Raw genomic sequence first — 23,196 nt, 5'->3', positions numbered from 1 at the left:
AATAATTTGATTTGGTGCTGGACCACCAACCTGAGGCACCCCTGCAAGTCTCCCAAGGCACCCCAGGGTGCTACGGCGCACAGTTTGGGGACCACTGCCCTAGGGTAATCTGATCAATTTAAACTTTCTCTATCACAAGTCAAAGTACTGTATACTTGTTAGCTTTAGCTACAATCAGGGCTGTAACTAAAGTGGTGCGACATGTGCCAATGTGCTGTCAAATTTTAGTTTATAATCATGGTCACTTGTAGCTTCCTCTTCTGTTATCCCTGGCATCTCCTGGCCGCCCCTATCTCCTCCCTGGCCGACTCCCCCTGCATCTGGCCACCTCCCCAAACATCTTCAGTTCCATCCTCTTTTATTTAACATATACAGCTATGTGCCCCACAATTTCTGACCGCAGCCCTGAATGCAGCAACTGACTCCCGACCCAGGTGTTACCAGCACACCTTGAGTACCCTTGCCAGCGAGTTTAGCTGCTGGCACAGAGTACATTCAGGAATCTCCCCGCCGCTGATATTTGCTGCACATTCACTACAAGTAGCGCTCTTTCTATCATTTCAGCTGGTGATCTACACTGCCGGCTCCAGGCATAAACACGGCTATTCTGATGGACAAATCCTGTTGCAGGTGCAGCTTCACCAGCAGGGTCTACCTCTAGAGCAGGTCAATTATACTGCATAATTATTGTGTATCATCACTGCAGCCATTGGATTCACACTGTATTCGGCAGTGACACCTGGATAAAAGTGGTACAATGGGATCGGTACCCCTTCATAAAAGTGGTACAATGGGGTCGGTACCCCTTCATCATCGTACAAGACAAATCAGATTTGTCATTGCCCTTACCCATGAGGCCATGCCCCTTTCTGGGCATGCTTTTTATGCCCCTATTTGACAAATGGTGTGTGTGGTGGGGGGTTGTTAGGGGAGCACCAATGCTCTTTCTGGCCCAGGGCACCAAAGAGTCTTGTTACTGCCCCTGGCGATAATTCATGTACAGCTGATTGTATTATAAAGTCTGCACAGGGACCCACCCAACTAGGACTACTTTAAAGAGGAGTACGTGATACTCATACAAGATTACTTGCACTAGTCTTTATTTTGGGCACTCCTGTTAAGTTATTCATGACTGTCAGTATGATAGGTACCACTATAGAGATAATGACAAGAAAAATATTTCAACAACACACATTTCCTCCCCAAAATTTTTAAGCTTCATCATAAAATACCCACAATCCAGTCTTCCACATAAAAAACCCCTTAACTATTTTATACAGCCCTGACTTAATATAATAATGACCACATTTACTTGTGCTACTCTGTTACAGAAAGTACCATTCATTTGGCATAATAGAACAGACCACAGTGGATTAGAAGCTATTCTATTCATATTCATTTAATGGTGTTTCCATAAACAACAATCATCTGACATTATAGAAACAGGCAGCTGGTTACTTTCAATAGGTGGCCTATTGCCATTTAACTATTTGTGGCATATTCCCGGAAAACACCAGTTTTCGGGGGATAGCCGCAATTATTAAGTATCCCCCAGATGTATTATGGAGGGACTGCAGCAGACAGAGATGTGTGCTCACTCATCTTTGCTGCAGTCGTGCAAAACAGCCGCTCTCTGTGCACCTGCTCCCGTGAGACTCTGCTAGCGCCAGGCGTCTTTTTATGCCGAAAATGTAAGTAGCAATGCGATGTGACTAGGACGCACCAGGAGACTGTGCTGATTAATTTTATATGTGACACTTCTATATCTTTTTAAAGGCTCAGTCGCACATATATATACAAGTGTCACATATCAAATTAATCAGCACAGTCTCCTGGTGCGTCCTAAAAAGACGGCCAAAGCTAGCAGAGTTGCACAAGACTTGGAGGCTCACGCCAGCCATATCGCTCTGGCGTATTGGCATATTGAGGCTAGATGAGCAAGGACACATCTGTATCTCCGATATCTGCTGCGGTCCCTCCATGTCCGATAACAGCCGCAGCCCCCATAAGTTTCTACGGGGGATGCAATGCTGTCAGATTAACCAGGCTGCAGAATGAGAAGATGGCGTTGTGCCACTGTAGCCTATGGACAACATATCACAAAACTAGCTGGGAGAGTGTTCCGGATGAGGACTCCCCGGCAATAGCCACCACACAAGTAGGCACAGGATTAAGAGAATGCTGGCATTGTAATTTAATTCCCAGCACATCTCAAAGACAGGCTTCTTTTGGAGCCCCTGTCCCTGTGGGTGCTCTTTAATACGAGATGTAGCTAATAGACCGGCAGACTAAATGCCGATGGTCTATATCCCGACTGCTAAAGCCCTATGGGGGACTTAATCCTGAAGCCAGAGAACAGACAAACGCTGGACCGAATGAGGTAAGTCCGGGCATCTTAGCACTTTGCCGCGGGAAGGGGGGGGGGTAGGGTTAGGGTTAGGCTAGGGGAAGGGGGGTTAGGGATAGGCGCCACTGGGGGGAGGTTAGGGTTAGGCAACCCCCGGGAGGGTTAGGTTTAGGGTGCGGGAAGAGGGGGCTAGGTTTAGGCACCCTTGGGGGGGGACTGAGGGTTAGGCACCACTAAAGGAGGGTTAAGGTTAGGGGAGGGAGAGGGGAGGGTTACGGTACTTACCAGTGCTAGTTGGCATCTTGTGCTGTCGGGATTTGAAACAGCTGCTGGAATTTCATACCCATTCCCTTTAATACATCCGGGTGGAATAAATGCATACTGCAATGCGACCATGGGCGTTAATATCACCCAGATCACATCGAGTATGCGATTATTGTTAAATGGGCCCCTTTGTGAGGAATGTAAGTGGAGAAGGAGAAAGTTGTAGGAAAGTATAAGTAGAGAGATATAAAGTGATTGCTAATTGATTGAATGGGTAATTTTTTTTCGTTTGTGTTTAATTTGCTTGTTGTGTATTTCAGTCAAAAAACAGTCATGTCTGCAGAGAGACATAATAATCCTTCATAGCACAATTGGATAATATTGCTGTCAATCAATCTTTGAGGTCAAAATCAATTAATTTACCTGCTGTTTCAGCAATTACACATGTCTGAGCCTAGTCATTTTTTTGGGCGTGTTTGCTGGCGGTTATACTGCTGTTTTCAAAACTGTCGCTTAATAAATCTTGGGTTTCTATTCTATTCTTTTCATGGTCTAAAACATTGATTGTGCTTTTATATTCAATTCTATTTTACTGTCTGCTTTCTTTGCAGTGATTTTCGCCTTAGTAAATTGACAGGTTACAAAACCGCCAGGATTTAGAACTCGCTGATTGGTAAGTCCTCCATCTCTCTGCCGCAATTGATACAGTCATTCTCTTCTCCTGCACACACTTCACCCCCTTGACCTTTGCGGCACTATGTTTTCTTCCCAAGCTACCCTAATGTTCCTTCAATGTCTCTATTTTAGCACATCATTCCATCCAGTCTTTATATCTGTTGTGGTTTCTAAAAGCCCTGTTTCATGGCCCTCTGCTTACTTCTACCACTAGCTCTCTCACTCCCCCTTTTGTTTCTCTGTCTAATTGTCTATTGACAACATCCAACCATCTCCACAAGCACTTTAAACCCACTACTTAAATGAGAGGGTAGAGTCAATGATGACACTTACTTCACACATCCCATCCATTACACTGTCGTGTTATTTACAAACCTCCCTCAATCTGGATGCTGCCGAAACCCCCATCCACTCTTTCCTTAAGCTGGGTATACATTAGATGATGTGCAAACGATGCAATATCATCATCGATTTCCCTTGAACTCCGGACAAACTATATAGTGCATACACACTGTGCAATCTTACAAACGACGGAACGATCTATCATGCATCGTTTGGTGGTTAGATCGTTAACTATATAATGTTAGCATATCATCTGGTCGTTCGGTAGAGCATACACACTGCACGATGTGGACAAAATCGATAACGACATCCACAGATTGAGCAGCATGTAGGGCCGAACAAGACGTGACGAATGACTCACCGGAGATCGCGTACACACTGGACGAATTGAACAATGATTTGTTCCGATCCGTTGGAAATAGTCAAATCGTCCAAAATATCATCTAGTGTGTACCCAGCTCAAATTACTGCACCATCCTATCTGGCCTTAACCCCACCTATTTATCCTTGCTACAATCTGTCCATATTGCCATAGCCAGACTAATCGCCCTCTAACACCCTTCCACATATACTGTATAACCCTGCAAAGCCCTCATACCTACCATCATGGAAGATGCAGTAGACTCCAGATTTTTCCTAGTGAAGCAGGATGGGGAAATAATACCGGGAACTGTGGCTCCATGGTTAGGGGGCTAAAATGGTGCAAATCGCGACATTTTAGCTCCATCTCCTTCGACAGACTTGCGATTTGCAGCATTCTGCAGTGACGGGGTTGGGGCCTAATAGCGTGAAAGACTGGCTCTGCTTCCCTAAGTGGTCTACTGCAGGAGGGGAGGAATTCAAAGTCTGCAAGTATGAAATCCCCCTACACTGGCTTCTTCCAGAATCCAAATGAGGTTACTAAGCCACTGATGGAACTCCCTACCCAGACCTGCTATCTAAGTGATCACACAAAATCTGCCCATCTATCATACTTCTGCCTCTGTCTTTAACATCAGTCTGGGATCCACTTGATCCTTCTGCCTCAGTACTGCCCTTTACCTATAGACTAATCTCCCATAAACAGGACACCCTCCCTCTACAGATGCACATGGTCAACCTACTGTAATTGTTGCTTATTTATGTATGATTGTTATGCTAACTGTTCGGCACTGCAAGCTTTGGCAGCTAAACACAGACAATTATGAAGAGGATACCAAATGAAAGTGAGGATAAAAAGGTGTGTTATTATTGCATTTATCTGCAGTACAGTGAGACATTAGTTACTGCTGAGAAGCTGGTACTTACCCTCCTGAGGAATGATGCATAGTGTTACACTTAACCCTGCATCCTTAATCAGTTTAACAATATCTGCATGAGGCATGTTGATGATAGATTGGCTATTCACAGCTAAGATACGGTCTCCAACTTTTAGCTTTCCGCAGCGATCAGCAGGGCTTCCCTCAATAATTCGGCCAATTTTATGTGGTACAGCTGGAAGACAATCATAGCAGCTAGATGAGGCATGGTACTGCATGGGAAATGGTAGGTGCCCTTTTTCTTTGCACAGGAATGTTACTTTGTATTAGAAAAAATATGTATATTTTCCTGTAGGCTAATAATATATACAATAAAAACTATAATATTAACAACAGTAGATTATACAATGATTAATTCATGTAGTTGTAAAGGAGCCTATTTGTTCCCTAGCCGAAACTATAAAAAAAAGATACAGGGGCCTGTGTATTAAAAACAGCGGAAGTGCCTGCAATCTGCAGCGGTAGTTATCCTTTTGCAGGTGACTTCAGTGAAATCTCCGGCATCAGGCTATTATAACATACTGTAGCAGTAATACATAAAATTATGCAGAAAGTGTAGTTTCTGCATAATTTTCTGGGAAATGGGCTTGCTAAATAAATATGCCCCACAATGATTACAGTGCTATGAAATAATAAACAATGTAAAACTGTTTTTTTTTTTTTTATACCATGAACAAAATATTGTAGGGTGATTTTGACTAAATCGTACATGCTGAACATAAATTTGGCAGTGTTTTTTAAGTCTTTTTTTTTTAAATATTTTATAATTTTACAAATTTACTGAATGGCTTAAAACAGGGATGCTATTGTAAAGATAGTCACACATATACAAGAACAAAAAACTCCTACAAAGGTGGGTGGATGATTTTGGAAAAAATACTATTTACAGATTATTTTTGCACACATGAGTAATGTGGTCCTCCCTTATCAAAAACCAGCAATAATCACCCATCATCGCTGGATCCCATCTCCCTTGATACCATCACTCAATTGATATTGATGGATTTGTTCCCCCTGCTCATCACTAACAGCTCCCAAATTGTCCAGAAAGAAGTCCGGGTGCAAATATAAGAAATGTATCTTCAACAACATACGGGGCCATAACTTTTTGTAGTTATTCAGTAATTCAGCTCTTTATAGTTTTCTAAAAACCTACAAACTACAGATCTGAAGGATTTCCATGCAGCTAATTCTGCCACGTTAAGTTTATCTACAGTAGGTTTGGTCTTTCAATAGTAGTCTAATTTGAGGGCCGACAAAGATACCTTCCTTCAACTTGGCATCACTCAATTTGGAATCTGACCCTTAATACTCAAAACCTTCACTATTTTTGTCTATAGCCAGAACAAAGTTTTTCATGAAGCCTAACGTAATATGTAATAGAGGTAGAAGCACCATTTCAGGTTTCACTAAAGGTGCATACTTAATATTCTGCTTTCCGGAGACAAACTCCTCTCTGCTAGGTCATTGACTATCCCATAAGCACAGACAATGCTTAGTAAACCCCACCCTGCATTCCTAGCAACAAAGCAATAACTTTCAAATCAGCACAGAACAGCCAGCACCATATATTATAGTTAATGGCATTTAACTAGATTGAAATGGCATAGTAAGTTTCCTTCATAGATTTCGAATGAGTAACAGGTATCGAAGGTTTGGTATTCCCATTGGGTGTAGTATGAAATTCAACATTCAGAATGTTGACAGGTTCTGAATGTCAACAAGGACATTAGGTCGACAAGCAATATGTTGACATTCACAAATGTCAACATGTTCATTATGTCATCATTTAACATGTCGACACCAGTATTTTAGATATTTTAGCCAAACCCTAACAATAACACAAAAATGCATTGTCAACATTCTGTATGGACATGTTAAGTGTCAATATATGAACATGTCGACATTTTAAATATATACAACATTGGGGTAAGGGAAAAAGAGGGAAGATTCTTGCACTGGAGCTAAGTTTTCTATACGCAATAATACATCAGGAAATCTATAAGGTAGTAACGACAGTAATAAAACATCCAGAAAGAAATAGATCAGGACCAGATGTGCACCCTGACGAATGGGAATATAAAAAACAAAAAAGAACTCAAACAGAAAGGACACACTCTGGAAAATCTGAACATCTATTTGTATATAAAAAATAGCCTTTAATGAACATGTTTTTTACATTGTAGATTTTATATACATTACTGTATACAATTTGAACACTAGAAAGGTAGATGAGATAACTTACACAATTATATAAGTATTTGTGGTGTATTCATCATCAATTCTGCAAGAGCAGGTGAAAATTTAAATTTTCCCTTACCTTTGTAGAAATTAAGTATCGGGGCTATTGTTATAAAGGTAATGCAGGAGAGATCAGGGATATCTCCTGCTTACCTATCAGCCCCGATCTGTCCGCATACACTAGTATGGGGATCTAAATTCATCAAGCTCCAAAAATACAATACAATCGACTGCGGGAGCATTTGCCATCTTCAGATGGTGTTTTCCCCGCATCCCCGCTCCTTCCCTATGAGAAGGCATCTTGGGTTGTGAAGAGGAATGCTTTAGGATCCCTCGGACCTTTTCCAGCTACTTCCACCGCATGCCGAGGCTTTGAGCGCCTGCGTGAAGTTCAGTTCACGCATGCACACTAGCATTAACGAGTCAGACTTGGCAGTGCTACATTTCAATTCTGCGTAAGTAGCAGTGAAGGAGATCGTGGAGACAGCTGATTTTTGGATCAGCTGTCTCCGCACCGGAGCAATGTTGAATAGCTCCAGTGATTTTGTATCGACCACTGCTACCTGCGGTGAGTTTGATACTTAAGAATCAGGGCCAACTGGCCCCCGATAATTAACATAATGAATAAGCCCATTAGTGTCGCAAATAAAATTAAAGTCCAGTGTTAAAGAACACCAATGAAAAGAAAGGCTTGTGTGTGTGATGATAGTGTGGATACTCTCACAATCAAGTTGTGAGATAGTGGACGAAATATAAGTGGAAATAGGAATGTCAAAAAAAGGTATAAATACAAAGATTAAAAATAGCACCGCGAACCAATGTATCCATTAACAATGATAAATCTCACAATTTTGTAAATCACATAGGGAAAAACTTTTACAGTAGTAAGGTAGGGCTATAAAGTTATGCACCCTATAAAATGTGCACTAATGATGCAGCTGCTGGAAATCACAGAACCTGAGCACTTGTAAGTATGGAGATCTGCTTTTCCCCATTGTGCCAAAGCAGTGAAGCGGGGAATGAGAGCACCAACACAGGCACGGTGAATAAATATGGCACAGTAGAGCGGTATCTGCTATCAGGGCTCGCTAACACCAGGGGCATAGAGAGCCCTGCCGGGCCCAGGTGAAAAGGGGGTGTGAGCTAATCGAGGGAGGTATGGCCATGCCCCCGTGAGCAAAAAACCCCCAAAACACTTTTGCAGTACCGCACTCTGGGGAGAGGGGCGCTGTGAGCCTCTCAGATCGGTGCAAAGCCAGGGGGGGGGGCCCAATCAGTGTGATCACTCCCCCCCACAGGCATAGGAGACTGCTGTGGCTGCTGCTGCGAGGGAGGGAGAAGGGGGGGCAGCGCAGGACCCCTGCTGGGCCCCTCAGGAAGCCCGGGCCCGGGTAAATAGTACCCAATGCCCCCCCCTCTCAGCGCCTCTGCTAACACCTATATACCCTGGTGCAAAGCATTGCAGGGTGATATGGTGTACGATCCTCTAATGAGAGTGCCGATTAAATATTTAAGAATAAAAAAGTAGAGAGGTGTAGATACCAGTTATAAGAACTCCAGAAGTGATCAGTGTTCATTGTCCAGGGGGATTCCTTTGTGCACACAAAGGGATCCAAAGGGGATTTGAAACACGTGAGCGCACAGTGGATTGACTTTAGAAGAGTTTGGTATGTTTTATTGACCACTACACTACACTACTAAAGAAGACAGGGACAACATAATGACAGCAATGTCGACTTGCAGGCTGTTGACACAGACAAAATGTCGACATGTACATAATGTTGACAGTCAACATGTCAACAGGTAAATAATGTCAACACCCAATTTTCAGTCTAATACTAAACCTAAAATGTTGTGACTGTGTCGACATTTTATGTTTCGTTATGTTGGATGTCAACATTTTAACCATAACGACTTTATGATATTCCAGTTTATGGTTCTGACCTTTTGTTGACATTGTGATTGTCAACATGCTGACTACATCACCTTTAGAAACACAGTACTATACAGGCACTAACTGCAATGCTGCATCATGTGTGTAGTCTATAAGTGGCATATGTAGGGTGTTTTATATTGTTGTAATCTACATGTGATTTGATTCATTGTGTGTTTCGTTTTGCCAGTATCATTGTGTGTTTCGTTTTGCCAGTAACTTCGCTATGCATTTTTTTGTGGTACTGTATTTTTGTGTTGCTAAATGTGACATAAACTGATGTTTTCAGTATTATCCACACATGTATTATTCATGTGTTTTGGATTTGTACAATTTGGATTATATTATGGATGTTATGATGTATAACTTATTTAATTCTAGTCAAGACAAAATAACACAACCATCATATTGCAGGTATTTAGTGATAGGTAGACTAGATATATGCCCACTCAACACCGTTGATGTAATTTCCTGAATCTGTTCGGCAAGTGTAATATGCGTGAAATCATGAAAAGTTACCACCTATGCTTTTAGTGGACTTGTTATGCTCTTGCTCATTAATTTAACTATTTAACTATTACCAGTGTTTCTTTAGTGACTTAGTTAATAAAATGATTGTTTGCTTCTATTGAACCTTCTAATTGCACAGAATAATAAACACATACACAAACTGAATAAATTGATAGCCTTAAAATGTATGTAAATATCTTCATTCTTCATGTAATAGAGAGAAATACAGTTGGTATGAACTTATACGTTAGAGTAGTGCAGTATTCACAATGTTGTAAGTGAAATAAATATTTTATTGTTTGATGAATCGAAAGCTGCAGCTGTCAGAACGGTCAGTGCCACTGACCATCCATACATTGCCTAGCATATTGGTGCACTATCTTGTAGATACCAGCGCCAGTAACAACAGGGGCGCATAGTCATTTACCATCCAACTTTACATACTGTATATGGGGAGAAGTGGTATCAGCGCACATAACATGTGCCAATACCACTAAACCCTCATATCGCCAGTTCATACATCTCCTCCTTAGAGCTGTAATTGTTGCCAAAGGTGGTTCTACCAAGCATTAACTCTAGAGCGTGAATGCTGAAGCAATCCACTTAAATTTTCAGATTGTGTTCCTAATTTCGACAAGTGATTGGGTTACAAAATATTTTTGGTACAGTATTGAGTACTTTGGGTTGAATAGTAGAAATAAATTTCAGTTAAATTCATCATAACTCCATGTTGTAACGACACTAAAATGTGAAAAAACCCAAGGGGAGAATGAAAACCTCTTATAGCCACTGTAGTGCATCTAGTTTATCACCATTACCACAGATGGGAGGATTGATATCACTGCATTACATATATACAGAGTTTCCTAAATGAATCAGTATAGTGCATACAGTACATGAAACCCCAGTCAAGCACATCAAGTGTACTTATAGAAGCATTTCTAGCAGGCTCTACGCAGATCTTTTTCTTGGTTTTCTTTTTTTTTTTTCATCTTTTTCTTTTTTTAAAATTAGCTTTTTATTTGAGAGTTTTTGAGATATGTAGGGAGCGGTACAGAAAGTAAAAGAGGGACGGGATATAGTACAAGCATTTAAGTGATGTTGAAATATAATAATAGAGCAAATATGCACCATACAACGGAAATAAAATCAGTTTCAAAACAAATAAGTTGTATGTACAAAAATAAATATTGAGAGGACATGATTCCCACACAAGAGAACAGCTAAAGTTGCAAATAGAGTGGAGCCTACAGTCATAGACCTAGGGAAAGGGGAGGAGAAGCATCATGGTAGACCAACCACGGTGACTTGTTCAATCTTTTTATTGTACCATAAGAAAGCAATAACATTACAACACAAAGCAATAAAAGGACATTCTTGATCCAGATTTTCTAAAAGCATTACATTGCTGGAAAAGGGCATAATAAACAGATAACACATCAGCCAATTTCATTTTGGTGAAAGAAATTATCCAATGCCTGTTCCCATAGCATTGCACAATGCAAAGATATGCACACACATAATATTTTATATAGTATCAGTACTAAAGTTGAAATGGCAAATAAACCCTTTTTATTATTTTTACTAGTATGATAAATGTAATGTATATCATTCCAATATTTTGTTTTATATTGTGAACTTAAACTAATTACATAATTAACACAAAATGTAACCATGATTACGTATATTATACAAAGATAAACATACATAAAAGTTCCTCTCAATGTTCACAGAGAAAAAATATTAGAGTTAAAAATTCCCATAGGTCTTATTCTTAGGTTTTTATGATACAGTATCGCAATCCACTTCACTAAGCTTATTCTTTAATATTATCTGCTCTTTTTTATTAGGTAACTGTCCTCAGACCAAGGGAATTTACATTTTTAGTAGATACAAAATTTAGTTTATCGAGAAGTTGGAGAAACAGAGAAACTGCATTACATAAAGTTGCAAGTTTATGACAGATAATTTGAGCGACAACTAAAACCTGAATAGCATTCATTTATTTTATCTGCAATTGAACAGAAACTGCAAAAAACTTTCAATGTACAGTACAATATATATACTGTATATGTATATATATAATATAACATATATTAAAAAAAAAAATGCCTTTAACTTGCGCTATAATGTTTTGAATGCTGCACCTCAAAGATAGATTCCCTGTTAGTAGGAACCAAGCATTTATATAAACAAACAAATACTCAGAAAGCGCTAGGATTCACAGAGGACCAATTTACTTCATTAGTTCGACATAGTTCATATATACGGAACGACTAAAATAATCATGAGGAGTTTCGAGTATTTGTTCGATTATATATATTAAAAAAAGAAAAATAGGGATGTACTCACCAGTCTTCACAAAAAGCTTCTTTATACATACCAAAGCAATCCTTTAAAGCATTATGACATCTATAATGCTGTAAAGGATTGCATTGCTATGTAATAAAGAAGATATTTTTGAAGACTGGTGAGTGCAGCCCTATTTTTTTTTTTGTTGAGAATAAGGGTCCTTTATGGGTTAGCCACCCCAGCAATTTAACTCTGACGACGTGAGTGTTGACTGATCTTGATTATATATATATATATATATATATATATATATATATATATATGTATAAAATCCAATAAATATTATCCAATAAATGTGTATAATTAATTCATGGACAATGTTATCACTTAATATGACTTCCCTTCAGGCTGTTCCACTGGGAATGCATAGCTTTTGGTGAAGGTTAAGCATATTTGTACGTGATGAAAGAAAAGGGAATGCACATCTCCATTACACGTTACAATTTAAAGTTACAAGAAAGTTAAGCTGCATACACACAACAATTTTGTTACCAACGATTTTATGAACGATTTTCTGTCAGATTATCTGTCAGACTTTTTAAAGTGTAATGAACGATTTTTATGAACTACAAACGATTTTTGCATATTCCCTTAATGAAAATCGTTGAGTTGACAAGTCTGACTGAACTACAAACGTGAACGCGCATGAACGATAATCATTCATCATTTGACTCAGAAAGTGGACGATTTTTTCAAACGATTATCGTTAAACTATATCGTTTAATGTTAATCGTTCATAAAATCGTTGTGTGCAGCTTAAGAGTTATGGTGCTTACACACGGTCAGATTTTCCTTCAAATTTGAACAATAATGATTTTAAAAATCGTTCAATGGTTCATATCTGAAAGAAAATCTGACATGTCCCTGCAACGATGAACGATGCGCGTTCCCATTTGTCAGATAACGATATCTGACATCTGATGTGTTTGCAGTCAGATTTGGACGATTCCATTCATTTTAATACAGTCAAAAATTGTTCAATCATTCAAATCGTTGGTAAAATCGTTCATCTGACATATCTGACGGTGTGTATGCACCATAAGACTGAAGATTGATTTTATGTAATGTTTTGTATAGTACAAGATGTTAGAAAGAGAGCGCTCCTGTGCCCTCCTATCCAGTATCCTGCAATGCGCAGTGTCTCCACGCGCCTTTCCTTCCTTCCTGGCGTTCCATGAAAACAAATGGTATCAGATAGCCACCATAGGGACTGCTTGTACATGGACTCAGGAGTCACAAGACATTTCAGCTGTTATGAAAGATGCTACAAAGGTGACAAGTGTTTATTTCAAAAGAAACAAAAGTAAAGAAAGAATGAGATCAAAGTTTGTGAGAATCTTGTTGGAAATCAAACAGGCCAGAAGCTGAACGTTCTAAGATCTGACAAAGGTGGAGAATATGAGAATAAAGAATTACTGTATGTACCTGAAAGGAGATGGCTTACAGCATAAGCTAACTATTGCCTATACATTAGAACATAATGGCATAAGTGAAAAAGCAAATAGCTGAGAGAACTTGAGCTATGATGAATGATTCAAAACTTGACAAGAAATTTTGGGCTGTAAGATCAGTTGTTTATCTCAAGAGTCGATCACCTACAGTGGCAGCCAGGAAAGTGACACTATTGGAAATGTGGACTGGCAAAAAGCCAAATAGGAGTCATCTACTTGTGTTTGGAAGTAGAGCTTATGCCCACATACCTAAGGAGAGAAGACACGTAATTGATTTCAAGTCCCTCAAGTGCATCATGATAGGAATGGGCTGACATATCGGATCCTGGGTACACATCAGAACGAGGTAATGAACTATGGAACGTTCCCATGTTCCATTCTTATTATTATTATTATTATTATTATCCTTTATTTATATGGCGCCACAAGGGTTCCGCAGCGCCTTACATAGTACAGAAACATAGTACATAAACAGTTGAACAGAACAAGAAAACAGTGTCATACAGTTTAAGACACTACAAGACAAGTACATGGTATATAAACACTGCATTCTTCATTACCTGCAACGAGGCCACATGCGATATCATCCGGTTGGACGTGCAGCACAGCTGATCGGATGATACCGCATGCAACCGCGTAAGCGCACATATTGGCCACACACACTGAGCGATGAGGCGGATATGTTGTTCTGAAATATTTAAAACTGCTGCTTGGTATATCATTATAATTATACTGGGTGAGAGGCATGACATTTTATGTTTAATGATATTTGGACATTTGCATATGTGCGGTCAAATGTGTATGTCTACACAGCAGAGTTCTATATCCGTAACAGCACATGTGCAAAGTCTGCACTTTACCCGTTATAGAAGCAGTGCAAGGTATATGTATGCTTCATACAGAGAATTTTCACAGCTTCTTTTTATCTGCTTCTTATACAATCTATTTATTGTCCCTGTGAGGCCATGTATATTTGCCATAGAAGTATAAAAAAGGAACTTCCTGAGAAATGACCACACCACAATTCATGTCTTCTCACTATTATTTACTTTGGACTGGCCTTAGTCTCTTTCCTTTTGTTTATAAGTCCTCTTAGAGTCATTCGAGTGCGTATAAAATACATTCTTACTATGGTCCTGCATTTTATTTGTTATTCGGGTTGGGAAGTGGATGGGTGAATGGTGCATTTGGGAGAGCTCTGCGTGTCTGGCAGACTGTAGCAGAAATAGTTGGAGATTGCAAGTCAACGATTATGTTTTGTTATGTATAAACCTTGTTGTGTCTTTTTCAAATAGACAGTTATATTCTTACAGTACTCACATTCCATACATTCTTCTACTTTAACGTCTTCCTTTCTTAAAATACTCCACTGACTTCCTGCATTACTTCAGTAAGATATTTTAACAAGCCAAAGAGTTATGATGGATTAATTTATTAATTCAGGGATGGACAGGGGACAGCATGGGGAATCTGACTGGTCTGCGGCTACGCAGCCTCATACACAGCGAGCTGCAATGCACTGTGTGCTCTGACACCTTTCTACCATAGCCTGCATTGACTTTAATAGCATTTTGTGATACAGTAGCTCTTCTGAGTGATAGGAAACAGATGGAATAGCCTTCACTCCCCACGCACATGAATGAGCCGTGGGGGCCCATAACCCTGTCGCCAGCTCACCAGTTGTCCTTTCCTTGGATCACTTTTGGTAGGAACTAACCATAACATACTGGGAACAACCCACAAGAGCTGCTATTTTGGAGATGCTCTGACCCAGTCATCTAGCCATCACAATCTGGTCATTGTCAAAGTCAATGAAATCCTTACAATTGCTCAATTTTCCTGATTTCAACACATCAACCTCAAGAATTGACTGTTCACTTGCTGCCTAAAATATCTCTTGACAGGTGCCATTTTTAATGAGATAATCAATGTTATTCACTTCTCCTGTCAAAGGTTACATTATGGCTGATGGGTGTATAGCAAACTCAATATTATATTGCCCTTCCACATACTGAGTAGTATGCGCAGACTAGAAACTGCAGCAACTATGATTGTTCTGTAAGAGACATATAATTTGTTTTATTAATGTAAAAAATGTTTTAACTTAGAAGTAGCCTACCATATAATTTTTTAATAGTTTTGACATACCTATTGTCGCTCCTGATTCTGGCCGGTTCAAAGAACTGATTATTACAAAACCAAATCCCTCGTTCTCCTTGCGATGGATGACCACGTCACCAGACTGTGAGTTCTGAGAAGAGGTGCCCTCAGGAGGAGACGTGCTGCACTGTGCAGTGTGGTTACTGTTTGGATATGCAGAGTCGCTTCTAGGAGAGCTGTGATGTGTTGACACAGAACCAGGACTCCTGCCATTCTCTGGGCAAGTATCACCTATAAATAAGTACATATAAATCATTAATATATCGTCTTGAAACGAAAAAATATGTTATAAGTATAACCAATATAGCTTGTACACTCTTGATCGTCCATGTTTCCAATCTTAAATATAAAATCCTGTTATTTTACTACCTGGAGTTATAATGGTTGCACATCAGGCCTATTCACACCCCCATTTTCAATAAATATATGTCACATATTTAGGTATACTATTCTGGTACAAGTCAATATAAAATGCATGACCATGTAGCCAGCACTTCCGATCACATTTTCCCCATAAGCTGGAATCAGTCTCAGATAGACGAGTCAGGAAAGCATTACAATGCTAAAGCACTTTTTACTAACACATTTGCTTTGTGCTTTTCAAAACCATGAATATTGGCTCATTATTTGCACTTTCCTAGAACTTGCACAGTGATCACTGTAGATCCTCTTGAAAAGTAAATCTGTTGTGTGACGTTGCTTCAAATAGGGGACAGATCTTTTTTTCCCTCTCCCCCAGTCTCTATTGAAGACATAATAATTAAAAACTTTGAATAGAAACAACAGTGAATCAGATTTATGTTACATTAAAGCAGGGAATTAATGAATGGGTCCAAATAAATGTCATGACATTGACACATGTAAAAACAATCAGTTTATATAGCTGTGCAATAGTACAATAATGATTTAAATTTGTATATTGCACCTATATAGAAAAAACTTCCCTTAATTAAAAAAAATAATGTAGGTCCGTATTATGGATTGCTCTGCGGCTTTTGTAAGGTTGCTTTTGTAAGGTTGCTGTGTACACTACATACCTATAGATAGCACCTTTCGTCTCACAGTAAGGTTGACTTGTCCATTACGAGCAGCGTTATGCATGAGATCAATCACATATCGGTGGGTTTTGCCAGCAACTGGGATTCCATCTACATATAATAATTCGTCACCAGGACGTAGACGGCCATCTCTATCTGCTGAACCCATGGCTATTACTGCGCCAATTAAAATCTGAAGGAGAGAAATGTTTGAATGCAGATGTCAAACACAAAATTCTATCTTGACATATACAGCGACTATTAGGAAATGGTGAGATTATTACTTTGCAAACGTTTATGTACATTTTAAAAGCAAAAAGTTTCACAGTATAAATGTCAACAGAGTGGAACGTCTTCCTGATTGAAAGGATTAGTCAGCTATGCAGGAGGCTTCGTAGCGCATTTGGAAATGGAGCAAAACATCAGCAGAGAGTCCAAAAGCATATAGAGAAACGGAGTCCATGACTCTCACCACGAGATTGAGAAATATTTTTTCCAATATCAGTTCAAAATTCCATAAGGAAAAAAGGTGACATCACCTTTATACAGAGCTGTGTTCTGGTGGCTTATCACTAAGTATAGCTATCTAAACGTGGCACCTCCCGCCCTGTAGAAATTTAAACTACTGGAGCAATAAAGTGCATCACTGTCATGTTGTGAGTTCCAGAGTATTTTTCTATAAATTAAGGAGTTATATAAGTAATTCTTTGCTCCTGAGAAGACTAAAGAAGATGAGCCCTGTGCAGCCAAACATTGACTTTTCTGTATTCACTAGTTTTATTTAGGAAGAGATTTTCTTTTTTTTCTTTATACAATTCTCTGCGGCAGCACCAATGTGGAGAGAGTACTACTGGTTGTGTTTTCATAATATAGGCCAATGCTGCTATTACACCAGGGGTTCCAGCTCTGACTTACACAGTAATCATACTATTTTTACATCAAATATTACTCGTCCTCTTCATTTCTTAGATTTCAGATAAGTGTAGGATAAAACGTTCATACTCTTAGACAAGGTTCCAAGCTGAGTTCTTTCTAAATGTTTCTGCTCTAAATCTTTAACAATAGAACTTCAAACATGAAAAAGCCCAACAAAGCTTCAGTGTTAAACTTTCAGAAACACACTTCAAACCTAAAAGCTCTACAGATAAATTTAAACATTACACAAGCTGTGAAACATTCTCTGCATAAGGAAAAGTGTTCTCATGAATCATTTTCTTCCTAGAATGTTTAGCTCGTTTTACAAATATACTTTCATTTTAGTTAGGAACAATATACTACAATAAAAGCTATTTAATTATTTTGAATGCATGTTATAGAGGTGTACAGTTTTGTTAACTCTGATAATCAGTCAGAAGTTGCTGTTTGTATTCTGCCGTATATCCGTTCCACATGTCAAGTCACTGACTTCAAAAAACAAACTGCCTTTTTTACTAGCATAATATGCTACAGCATATTTGCCTCATTTATACATCATTCATGGGCATAAAAAGGGAGAATCGGAGCAGAACCTTTTCATTATTCCATAGATTACAATGATCATATAATTGTCTTGGCATACAACACCATACTGTTCATTTAGAGACATAATCATGGCAGCCTTCAACGTGCAAAGACTTTTAGAATAGATGTACAGTAAGTCAGTATAAAAAAAACGTATTTACATATATAACGCTTGAATATAGTTTAATGGTGGTGAACAAAAGGACAGCAAATTATTGATGTACACTCTTGCAGCAGGTGTGGTTTGTGTTGTAAGTATGTCACAAAATGTCAGCATATATAGCTTCCAGTACAAAATGGTGATCAGGAATACACTAATATTAAAATGTCTCTATGAAGATATTTCAATGAGTCGGACAGATGTGTGACTTTGTAGAACATTTCAAAAAGCATTTCATAATGAATAATGATCCTAAAAGTATTGTCTTTCACTATATATCATGTGGTTGCATTTTCCTGAGAAACGCAACTTAACAAAAACGCTAGTCTGAAACACTAAGCTCGGTGACAAAGACCGCTGACTGTGCTTGCGTTTTGCCAGCAGTAAGGTCTAAGGTGATATCATTATGTAACTGTATACTCTGGATCATAGGGGCCGTACATGGAAATTTAGATCGTTGTCTGCAAATTAATAATATGAATATGGTGTCATGAAACCTGAAGCCCTTGGTATTCCTTTCATAAATCAATACTACTAGGCTCTTCCTGAACTACATGTTCTTGGCCTACACAGTTATTGGGGATTTCTCTTTTCTTGTCCTTCTGTGATATTCATACAGAAAAAGAAAAGTCTGCACAAACCCTTTCATTTATTCAAATCTTCCTTCACCCAGAATTAATTTCCTTACAGGTTTTCTAACATATCTTGGGGTGGTGCACCCAGGAATACAATTACCGCATAGCAAGAACAAAAGGAACAGTATTCCTATGTGGTGCGCACACAGAATGAATTACCCTATTCAGCAAATAGCTGCTATAAAATCCTCTAGAGATGCACTATTATTAAATTAAAACATAAACTGTATTATAAATTCCTAAAATAATTGTAGCCAGCAAAATATAAGGTGAAAATCAGTGTAAATTGTGAATGTGTTAGTAGTATCTAAATAAACTAGTATTGTTTATTACCTCTGCGGTTTCACATTTCTGGGGTCTATTTACTAAGCTGTGTTAGAAGATAAAGTGAACAGTGATAAGGTACCAGCCAATCAGCTCCTTAACTGCCATTTTTCAAACACAGCCTGTGAGATGGCAGTTAGGAGCTAATTGGCTGGTACCTTATCACCGTTCACTTTATCTCCTTACACAGCCTAGTAAATAGACCCCTCTATGAGGTCCCCCCCCAAAAAATAAAATAAAATAATCCACTCTCCTTATGAGAATTCTTTCAGTTAATATAGTGGTGCTGGTTGTGAATATTTAACAAGGTTGCTGAATTGCTATTTTTCAGTAGGATGTTGTAATTAATAGGCAACCATACAGTATATGCTATTATCACTCTGATAGTAAGATATATTCACAATATACATGTATTCCATATAGTTTAAGAGAAATTGATTGATATGGTTGAGGGATAATGATTGATATGGTTATAGTTAGTTAGAATCCCACACTCGTAATAGTTTTTATTTAGTATTTTGTGCAAAGAACGATTGTGGGATTCTAACTACTACAATTGGTGCTGTGCTACAAAAATGCAGGTGAAATTGCAACATATAATCACTCATCTGTAACATATTACTAATCCCTGCAGTTTAAGTAGCTATTTTGTATAATACAGGTCTATAACCATATCAATCATTATCCCTCAATCATATCAATCATTACCTCTTACACCATATGGAACAAATGTAAATTGTGAATTTAGCTTACTAATACTGGATGTAAGTTATGTTATAAATCACAGCATATATGATTGCCTACCAATTACAATGTCCTAGTGAAGAACAGCATTTCAACAACCTTGCTGAATATTCACAACCAGCGCCACTGTATCAGTCTAAGAATTGTCATACGGAGAGATATGATTATTTGGGTCACCTCATATACATTTAAAAAGCGCAGAGGTAATAAACAATAGTAGTTTATTTGTTGGAATATGTGATGTGTAATAAATATTTTACAGTGTATTGAATGATATTCGCATTTATTAGAGCTATCAGCCATTTTATTTCACTTGAACACATTCACAATTTACACTGATTCTCACCTTATATTTCGCTGGCTACAATTGTTTTAGGAATTTATAATAAAGGTTATGTTTTCATTTAATTATAGTGGATCTCTACAGGGATTTATTGCAACTATTTACTGTATAGGGTAACTAAATCAGTCCGTAAGTGCCCCACATAGGAACACTGTTTCTTTTGTTCTTGCCTTCTGTGATATTCCTCAGAGTCTCCTGGGTAGGACATCCCTAATCTAGCTGCCTTACCCTTTGCTCCCTATTCTGCTTAAATAAAGGGATTTTTGTATATTTTTTTTATTAAGGAAACAATTAATGACCTGCGACAGCTACTCCTGTGTTCTCTATGTTAAAATGGTTCTGTATGTACTGAGGTAATGACAATATTTGTATTTCTATAGTGTATGTGGATGCAGCATAGTTTACATAACATTTAGGTGAGTGTACATTTAAGTCCTGTATTTTTGCATGTTTATCATACTTTTAGCATAACGTATTTCTGTTATAATAAATTGGCTTTTCGATAACCAATATGTATTCAACTTTAAGAGCTATGAGTAGATCATATTTCCAATGTACTTTCATTTTAGAGACAGGATTTCAGAATGGGGCTTTTAATCCTTACTCCTGAAATTCATACTTTTGAAGCTGATCCCTTCAAAGGAAAGACTGGCAAGCTGAATATATAAATGCATATATTAGGCAGAGCTTAAAAAATAATGATGCTTCAAATTGTATTGAAGATGTAAGGTAATTCAGAATGGTGTATGCACACTGTACTGTATTTACACACTTCTACCTGTCATGAAAATGAAACTGCAGGAACTTCACAATGCAATAAACTGATACTTTATAGAACACACAGCTTGACTCACGCTAATTACGGCTGTGCAAAATTACACAAAAGCCGTAGGAGGCGGCATAAGTAAAAAGGCTTCTCTAATTTGCTGTTGGGTCCAAAGATGCAGCATCACAACAACTGTGTGACCATCAGACATCTCAGTAACACTCAGGTTACTCAGGATGTCCAGCAAAATCACTCAGCCGGGGCCAGTGAAGCACTGGCATCAGCACACTAAGAAATTGGGGCAGACACCCCCCCCCTGTTTTTTGGAACACTCTCCGTCGCTGCCACCAAACTCTGGCTGCATGTCAATAGGTTCAATTTCATGTTCCCTTATGCTGCATTAAGTTAAATACACAAAATTAATGATCAAGTACAAAGAAATGTTGTAACTGACCAGAACTGAAGGGCAATGTTCATTTTGTGCAACATGGAAGCTCTTTTTAAAGATCATTTTAGATGAAGTATAGTTTTAGTCATTGTGAAAATGGTACAAACAGCTGGCTGTAATGAACCAAGCTCTCCTCCATACAAACATGCAGTGCCATGTATATAGAAGCACTTACAGGCTGACCAGGTTCATCTCCTCCAAGTATCCTGAAGCCAAATCCAGACTCTTGCCGTCTAAGATGAACATCTATTTCCTTATAATCTGGCCCTGTTAAATAAATAAAATAGTCTTTAATGATAACAAACCACATAAATGTGCACAACACTAGACACACGTTATCCAGATATTAAAAGGACTTTGTATTAATGACAAATGGTTCATGGATGTTATTAATTTGACATGGATTACAACATAACAAATGAGAAACAAAACATTAAAGGACCATGGTAAACGGACATCAACATAATGTTATTTAGCATGCTAATTACATTACATGGTACAAAAGAAAAGGTTAATTCCATGTGAACTGGCAATTTCAATACTTGACATAAAAATATGAGTAGAAATAGCATTGCAGCCATTCACAGTATGCTTTTAATTTATTCCCATTCACAAAGTGTTCTCAGGGTCATTGTAAACACTGGTATAAAACTGTAGTGCTGACTGCACAGAACTCCCGGTGCAAACCCCAAACACACAATCCAGAGCAGTCAGTAACCCTCATGTGGACATTCTGTAAGAAGGTAGGGTTGTCAGTGCAGTATGCCCAGTGCAAACCCCAAACACAATCCAGAGCAGTCAGTAACCCTCATGTGGACATTCTGTAAGAAGGTAGGGTTGTCAGTGCAGTATGCCCAGTGAAAACCCCAAACACAATCCAGAGCAGTCAGTAACCCTCATGTGGACATTCTGTAAGAAGGTAGGGTTGTCAGTGCAGTATGCCCAGTGCAAACCCCAAACACAATCCAGAGCAGTCAGTAAGCCTCATGTGGACATTCTGTAAGAAGGTAGGGTTGTCAGTGCAGTATGCCCAGTGCAAACCCCAAACACAATCCAGAGCAGTCAGTAAGCCTCATGTGGACATTCTGTAAGAAGGTAGGGTTGTCAGTGCAGTATGCCCAGTGCAAACCCCAAACACAATCCAGAGCAGTCAGTAACCCTCATGTGGACATTCTGTAAGAAGGTAGGGTTGTCAGTGCAGTATGCCCAGTGCAAACCCCAAACACAATCCAGAGCAGTCAGTAACCCTCATGTGGACATTCTGTAAGAAGGTAGGGTTGTCAGTGCAGTATGCCCAGTGCAAACCCCAAACACAATCCAGAGCAGTCAGTAAGCCTCATGTGGACATTCTGTAAGAAGGTAGGGTTGTCAGTGCAGTATGCCCAGTGCAAACCCCAAACACAATCCAGAGCAGTCAGTAAGCCTCATGTGGACATTCTGTAAGAAGGTAGGGTTGTCAGTGCAGTATGCCCAGTGCAAACCCCAAACACACAATCCAGGGCAGTCAGTAACCCTCGTGTGGACATTCTGTAAGAAGGTAGGGTTGTCAGTGCAGTATGCCCAGTGATATATGCATGCACAGAAAGTTCAGGCTGAGATTGAATATTTGTCTGGATAGTATTTTTTCTTGGCTAAAATGCACATCTATGTAATCAATCACATAGAC

The 23,196-nt window shown here is 38.8% G+C and overlaps 1 protein-coding gene across 9 annotated transcripts in view; it reads right to left on the bottom strand.

Moving 5' to 3' along the window:
* Positions 1-23,196, bottom strand: part of MAGI2 (membrane associated guanylate kinase, WW and PDZ domain containing 2) — a 1,049,810-nt gene that overhangs the window by 85,610 nt on the left and 941,004 nt on the right. For all 9 annotated transcript variants that reach the window (XM_088468806.1, XM_088468807.1, XM_088468811.1 and 6 more), the window contains 4 exons: positions 21,706-21,797; positions 16,611-16,803; positions 15,562-15,804; positions 4,916-5,101 (listed from right to left, as the gene is read on the bottom strand). In XM_088468806.1, coding sequence (XP_088324932.1) covers positions 4,916-5,101; positions 15,562-15,804; positions 16,611-16,803; positions 21,706-21,797 — 714 coding nt within the window. The remainder of the gene's footprint in view (positions 1-4,915; positions 5,102-15,561; positions 15,805-16,610; positions 16,804-21,705; positions 21,798-23,196) is intronic.

Source organism: Taudactylus pleione, unplaced genomic scaffold, assembly GCF_031769625.1.
Source record: "Taudactylus pleione unplaced genomic scaffold, aTauple2 ptg000086l, whole genome shotgun sequence".
NCBI classification, from domain to species: Eukaryota; Metazoa; Chordata; class Amphibia; order Anura; family Myobatrachidae; genus Taudactylus; species Taudactylus pleione.
This window is presented reverse-complemented; position numbering and strand designations above follow the sequence as displayed.